Raw genomic sequence first — 7,853 nt, 5'->3', positions numbered from 1 at the left:
GGGACAGTGGTGTCCTCCTAAGCAGTTTTGCAGAAAAGGACCTGGGCAGGGGCAGATGGTCCTTGCAGACAATGAGTTGAGCCCAGCTGAGCAGGGTGCCCTTCTGATAAGGAACACTGACAGTACTCGGGGCTCCTTGAGCAAGTGTGGAGCCAACAGGCTGAGGGAAGGGACTGTTCCCCCTGTACAGCACTCAGTGAGCCCAACTTGGCAGCAGTGTATCCAGCTTTGGGCTCCCTGGGGCAAGGCAGGCATGGACAGTGTGGAGTGAGTCCAGTGGAGAGTCACCAAGATGACGAAGGGGCTGGAGCACAGGATAGAGGAGGGAAGGCAGAGAGAGCTGGGCTTGTTCAGCTGAAGAAGGGATCCATGAAGGGCGATCGTAATGCAGGGTGAACTACCAAAGGGGAGAGTATGGGGAAGGCAGGGCCAGGCTCTGCTTGGAGGTGCACAGTGAGAGGACAGGAGACACAGGCTGCCACCAGGGAAACTGCAGTTATTTGTTAGGGGAAGAAAAACTTCACCACCTTGAGGGTGGTCACACACAGAAATGGGGCCTGGAGGAGCTGTGGAATCCCCGTTGTTGGAGATATTCAGAACTCAACCTGGCAGGGCCCTGAGCAACCAGTTCTGAGTTGGCCCTGTTCCAAGTAAAGGTTTAAACCAGATGACCACTAGGGGTACATTCCCACCTTAAATTGTCTGACTGTCCATGAGATAGCAGCCAAGTCTCTGTCACAATTGTAGTATGAGTTATTGATGCAGTGTATATCCATACTGCAAACATACTTCATTTAATGCACCATTGGCATATATATGACATAGCACAAGCATCAGTTCAGATTAATTGCCCTTCTTGTCAGGGTATTGAGAAAAGGCTGTTAGGCAAAGAATTATGCTAAATTTCTTTCATAGCTTTGTTTCTCAGCAGAGTAAACTGGCCTGTACTGACATCAGTGTATTTTCAGTTTGACTGCTGAATATGGCTCTCTGTGTTTTGTATACAACTTATTTTGTCATCAGTATATCTATATTTATACACAAATGCTACCTATGTGTTTTTCATATTAGTTATGCAATATATTCATAATTTCTTATTTATTCCTCCTACATTTCTGTTTTGAGTGTATGCTTGCAGTACAAAAATCAAAATGTTAAGTAAGTCTTTCTGTAAGCTCATTATTGAGTTTGTTTGGCATTTGCTCTGAATTTTGTCCTGTTGGCAGTAGAGAAACTGAGTGGATGTTGGAGCCATTCAGTCTAATTCTTTTTCTGCTGGAAAAGGCTGTAGGAATATCCTGTGACCTTTTGTTTAACTTCATTTATGAAGTTTTGTTCTCATGGTGTTTCTAATAGCATGTTCAGTAATACAGCATTACAAAATTGTGCAACACTGCTGGGGGGAAAAAAGAAATCCAAACTCCTTTTTAAAGCAAATAAGTACTTTTAATTTTTTTAGGACCATAATACCTCGATTAGAATTGTTGTAATAAGCTTTTTTGTTTAGTTTGGTAGATTAAATTTATCAGTCCCATACTTTTTAGAGTACTTATTGATCTGTAAACTGATAGTTTATCAACAGCTATGCAAATTCGTACTGAAGTACTGATAGCATTAGCTTTGTTTTTAAATGGATGATCTGGCAAGATGTCTGTTGCAAGGGAGAACATCTGCATCAGAAGCTTGTGGAAAGTTCTGATGGCTTCTGTTTTGATGGAAGAAAGCAGAGAAATTGAAAACCTTCTATTACAATTCCAATTGTTCTTCATATTTAGAAAGTGAGTCTGAAGATAGTTCAGATGATGAACCTTTAATTAAAAAACTGAAGAAACCACCCACAGATGAAGAAGTGAAGGAAACTGTCAAGAACTTGTTGGCCAATGCAAACTTGGAGGAGGTCACAATGAAACAAATTTGCAAGGAGGTAAGCAAATATGATTTTTCAGTCTGTCTTTAGGCAGTGTATTGTTTGTGAACTGACTTTTATTATAATTTCAGATGGAGGCTTGTACTCTGCATCATGGTTCAGAAACTAAGTTGTTTTGCATTGATTTACTTAATTACTAACATCTACAATGAGAGCTTTTATCTTAAGGTATACAACACTGATACAAACTTTAGAAAGGAAATACCCAAAGAAAAATTAACTACATGGAAAGTAGCAGTATTACCTCCAAAACAACTGCCACATTTCTCAGTTGAAAATATTTGAGATGTTGAGACAGTGGAGCAGCTTGTTGCTGTCTACAGGGGAGGGCTGTGTCCTGCTCCCTGTACATTTCTGCTGCCCACCTTGCTCTCATTCCTCATATGTCCTCTTTGAGTCTGTTCAGCTGCCATCTGTCAGCAAAAATTGAATAGTTCTCAGCTGAGTTAGTGAGTTGGATCAGTTCAGCAAGAAATCCATTATTTGTCAGGACAGGTAGGAACCATGTGGCCAGAGAAGGGAAAGGTGGGAAAAGTGACCAAAACAGAGAAAATGCATTTACCTTGATATTTTCTGCAGTCAGTTAGCTCACATGTTTGGGTTTCCCGGTACCAAGAAGTAGTCTTGAGAAAGTTAAACCAGAAATTATTCTTATGAGAAAATTGCATGTTTGTATTCTGTACAAACTTTTTGTCGTGTTTATAGTAATTCTAGAAGTCTGAAATTTGGTACAGTGTAATGAAATGCCCTGTGTTGGCATCTGGTTTTTGTTCCTTTAGTCCTCTAGCATCCTGTTAACCAAAGAATAACTGTAGAATAGCACTCAAATATGCTGACTATTCTGTTAGTCTCTTGAAAGGATAACAATTCTACTTATTATCAGATCCCAAGGCTTACTTATTTTTTATTAATTGTTTAGCTTTCCACACTAATGTAGGGATATCTGACTACTTAGAGAGCACTCTAAACAAAGCTCAGAGAATTCTTACTTGTGTGACATGGCAAGCTAGGCATTTCAGTTTGTTGGTGTGAAAAATTACAGTACCAGTTTAGTCAGTGACCAAATATAAAACAATACATGTATTTAAATATTTATGTGGTCAAAATAAGGACAGGAAAATAAGCCTGTCTCTTTCCATAACTAACAGAGGGTATTTTGGCTGTTGTAATACTAGAAGTACACAAACAGTTTTTGCCCTAATTTCATTTAAGCTCCTTGTATTCATACAGTGCATTGAATGAAAGTAATTTGAGGTTTGTTTTTTGGTTTTACTTTTTTTAGGTCTATGAAAAATATCCTAGTTATGATTTATCTGACAGAAAAGACTTCATTAAAAAAACAGTCAAAGAGGTAAAGACTTTATCATTTAGAAAACATTCTGGGTTGGGTTGGGTTTTTTTCTTCAGCCTATTAGCAACTGGCCTGGCATCTTGTTACACTAATTTTAATAGCCTCCTGTATAATATTGGAAGTTTAGTGCTCTGCTAAAACTTAAAACCTTTGATTTTTGGTTTTGGGGTGTTTTTTTCCCTTTTATATCCCTCTTTAAAAAAAACAATTGCTTCATACTCTATTTTCTTAGCATGCTGCTACTACTCTTGTGAATTTTTTGGCAAGCAGAACTAAAAGTATCATAATTTTTGATAACTATTACTCTGAAAGCTACGAGTTTGCTTTAAATTACAATCTTGTCTGCAAAATGCACTCTTAATTCATGCACCAGCCACACACACTCATACATAACAATGCATGAGGTTGTACAGGCTCTGCAGACCTGTAAGTTAAGGCAAAAGGGAATACAGACAGATAGCTTTTCTCTCTGTCTGTGCTCCTGGTAAGTACATTTATACTGATCTTGCCTTTGAGTTTGCTTTGCTGAAGATTAGGTGTTATCTACTGCATTCATGACACAGGGTTTACTGTCCAATCTGTGGTTGGTAATTTATAAAAAAAAAAATGTGCTTACTTTTGCTTGCCCTAAAACTAAAAATGGAACTGTAAAAGTGAGGCTCGCGTAGAGAAGTTAATAAAGTAACTGTTCTTTTTCCTGTGGGTTCATTTGCAGATGTTGATATATGGCTATCTAGAATAGCTGTGTCTATGGGATGTGCATACATGTGTCACTATCATGAGAGAGCAATTTGTCTGCTGTAGGGGATGTTCTTGGGGTTTTTGTGATAGCAAAAGCAGAGTGTGTTTTCTTGATAGTTTGGTACAAAAGGAGAGGTTGTATGTAATTGGATTGAGAGAAAGGAGGAAACTAATACACTTCTACACACTTCTCTTTTCAGTTGATCTCATGATCTGATTTGACTGTGGGCAATGAAGATTCCTGGTTTAATGTTCCCATGGATTTGAAGATCTGATAGGCACCAGCAAAAAGAATGTGTCTTACCCTCACAGTATTTAGTCAGAGCTAATTCTGCTGATCTAATGTTAAGAGTGTTAATGTAAATTGCTTTGTGTATCTTTTTTTTTCTTTTTAAACAGAACTGCATTTGATGCAATTTTTAGTTGAACATACTTAAGTTTCATGCATGGCAGTAAATGTTCCCTTTTTTATAGTTTTGTACATTTTGAATTGCGTTGTATAACTAGATTCATTAGAAGCCATCATAGCTTTTTAGTGTGGATTACTAGCTTGCAGGAGACTTTAAAATCAAGTAAGATGAAAGCTGCTTATCTACACGTTTACATGCAGAGACTGGAATATTGCAGTATTGGTTGCAAAGATATTCTGAAGACATATTCATTCTGAAAATAATAAGAGTTAATCACATGTTAATCTCTTATATTCTGATACATTCTACAGGTGCAGAATTATTCTGAATATAGATTACAGTCTTGCATGTGTAGGCATTGAGAGAACTATCAAAGCGTGGTAACTAATTGGCATATAGATGTTATTTTTGTACTTTCAAAAGGCTTTTTGTTGTGTATATAAAGTTATTTTAAGTTGCTTTATGCAAATCAACTTTTTAATCTTGTTGTCTTTGAATTTGTGACATGAAATGTCAATGTTCAGCAGTGAGGCGTTGATGGAAAGTGGTATGCAGAAGTTTCATGAAGTTACAAATGAGCCGAGGTTTCACCATGTTTGTCCCATCTTACCTTGTACAGAAACTAAACTGTAATTTTATACCTGTAGTTTAACTTTGTACAAAGACTACAGACATTGTTTCAGTGTCTTGGATGTAATAAATAAAATCCCTCCAAAGCTGATAGGAAAATTTCTAAAGTTCACTTCGCAAAAAATCTTCTACGTGAGCATCTTGACTTGGTGACCCAGCATCTCTCAGAAGTAGGTATCTGACATGTACAGCTGGGAGGCTTTGACAGCTTTGGAAATCCACAGTGGGGCTTCCGAATCAGACAGCGCTGATGTACGTATGCGTGGTTAACCTCAGGCTTTTCTGAACCTGAGCCTTGGTGCCTCAACATGGACAATGGTACTTTTAAGCCTGCAGTCCTGAACTTTGGCTGGCAGCTTTTAGGATCGAAGTGAACTCGTTGCATAAGTTTTTATTGTTTGGGTTTTCTCTCCTCTACACCTTGTTGCTGATATGGGAAGTCTTACACTTAAAATCATGAAACTAAGAGTTGTCGAAATGTGGGCTGCCATTAACACCACGAGCACAGACTCCCTCTGACTAGTATTGCTGGAAAGACAAAGTGTATTTTTCTGAATTTTGTTATTGTACAGTTGAGAAATAAGGGTTCATACATGATCTAAATTCTGAAATTGTTCAGCCAGTTAGACTGTTCATCTTCACAGACTTCTGAATTTCTTTATGTGTAATCATTTATAATAAGGCTGAATGTAACGGGGATTTTTTGTATTCAATAAATGACTTTCACAAAAATGTAAATCAATTTTGATCTAATATTTGCTTACATGTATAGTAAAAAAAAAAAACCCCAAACCTGTACATAAACAAGGTTGTTTGTCTTTATCTCATCTGCTAGAAACTACTGGCTTCTCTGCTTGGAAGATAATACTGGTGAAATGTATGTCCTTGCACCAGGATAAGAATTTGATCAACCTCTTCTGTGAGGTTGATCTTGTTTTGGTTTGGTTTGTTTTTTTGCTGTTTGTTTTTCTCTGAACTGTCTTAGCAGAAAGAGCACTTTTTCACTTGCAATTAAAAACATCAAAAACTTCCAAGTCATGCTTAAGAGCAGAAAGTTACTTATTTTAAGTTTTGTTGGATTTTCCGATTGATATTTTAGAAATACTTGAACTGCCTTTTGATTTTAATGTAAATATACTAGCCAGTTTTAATTATGTGGGTCAGAAAGTATCTTTAAGATGAGCAACTCCCAAGTATAAACTTTTTTTTAATAGTGTAAATTCTACTTACAAAGGGATAGCAGACTTCTGTTTATGCCACTTTGGAATTGCACAGCTGGAATGGGAATGAACTTGACATCCTTTAAATGCTTTGTTTAAATCTCTTAACAACTCAATATAGTCCTCAACAGAGAAGAAATGTGAGCTGTTTTCCTGATAATACATACCAGTCTGGATGCAGCTGATACAAGATTCCAGTTCTTTCTGCAACTGGGAGAAAGGGTGCAAGACAATACTAAAAGGTAAATAAAATGCCCTGCTTCTCCTGATTCTATTGAATTAGAAACACAGATTATTAAGGATTTAAATCCTGCACAAAGAGGTTGATAAAAAAATAGAAATGGGTTAACTGGATAAAAGGTAACTGAATAAACAGTTATACCTCTTCAGGCATACACCTTCCAGATGCTTAAGGTAATGCCCTCACCATTGACTCTAACAAAAATAGTCCCAACATCTTGATTTGATTGCTTACAGCATAATTCCTACAATCCAGTGTATTGGTTCCTCTGTTTAGTTAAGTCTTTGGTATTCAGTATTTTAGTTGGTGACCTGCAAAACCACATAAGTTAACCTGAATGACTTGCTGATACAAGGAGCTGTTCTTATGAGTGAGCTTGACCTTTGAGGTCACAGCGTATGGGCCCTGTAGGATAAGGAAGATGGAGAGAATGAGGGGGGGGGAGAGAGAAAGATCAGAAATTTTGAGTGAAGAGAGGTTACATGTCTTTAGGAGCTATGTGGTAACCCATGGTATACTGCTCAGGCTTGTCTAACCAAGATGAAATTAGGAAGACACAACTTTAAGTGCCATCTCACTTTTGTCCAGAAGCTCTGGACTAACAGCCCTCTTGTACTTGAGCAGGCTGCTTATAGGATCTGTGTTCCTTCTGCATTATCCTGTTATAAGGCACATGACAAAACAAGATCTAAGAATTGTCTGAGTTTATATTAGCCACTGCTAAGCTGGTCTTAAAACTAACCCTTTTGGAAGGCCAGTGCTTAATGTAGACAAATAATACCCCTGGCTGTCAGCATGGTGATTCCAGTAAGGTTTATTAGCTCTGTTGCTGATTTAGAGAGAGGATGGCTCATGACCACTGTGCAGATCTAATCTTTCCAAATCAGAGAGTTAGCTATAATCAGCTGTATTTGTTTGACCTGAGCTAGGTGAAAGCATTGGAGAAAATAGTTCTGGTGGTAATTTAGGGAAAAGAGTGGAAAAATCTATAAGGCACCTGAATACTGTCTGAAAAACTTGCACTAACACATCTAGTATAATCAATATTCCAGTTGCTGAAAAACATCTTGAATGTTGGCAGGTGTGGTGTTTTCCTTTTGCAAAGAAGTGTCTTTTCTGCCTTTGAATTCAGAACTATTTAGTAAAGCAAGAAGGTGGAAATTACAGGTCTAAAGATTTATTCTTGACTTGCAGAAAAATGGGCTGACAGGAATCTCATAAAGGTCAACAAAAACAAATGCAGCATCCTGCTTCTGGAATGGAGTGATTCCATAGTAGTGTGTGTAGGGACAGTGGTGTCCTCCTAAGCAGTTTTGCAGAAAAGGACCTGGGC

General features: G+C 37.7%; 1 protein-coding gene across 1 annotated transcript; it reads left to right on the top strand.

The window, feature by feature from the left end:
- Nucleotides 1–1,720: 1,720 nt before the first annotated feature.
- LOC113940972 (protein DEK-like) lies at nucleotides 1,721–5,797 on the top strand (the record flags this gene model as incomplete). Its single annotated transcript, XM_027632125.1, has 3 exons — nucleotides 1,721–1,924; nucleotides 3,210–3,278; nucleotides 4,220–5,797. Coding segments are annotated over 3 exons (285 nt in total), but the record flags the coding sequence as incomplete, so codon positions are not given.
- Between the last annotated feature and the right edge of the window lie 2,056 nt (nucleotides 5,798–7,853).

Source organism: Corapipo altera, unplaced genomic scaffold (genome assembly GCF_003945725.1).
Source record: "Corapipo altera isolate COAL_440 unplaced genomic scaffold, ASM394572v1 98462, whole genome shotgun sequence".
Taxonomy (NCBI): Eukaryota; Metazoa; Chordata; class Aves; order Passeriformes; family Pipridae; genus Corapipo; species Corapipo altera.
This window is presented reverse-complemented; position numbering and strand designations above follow the sequence as displayed.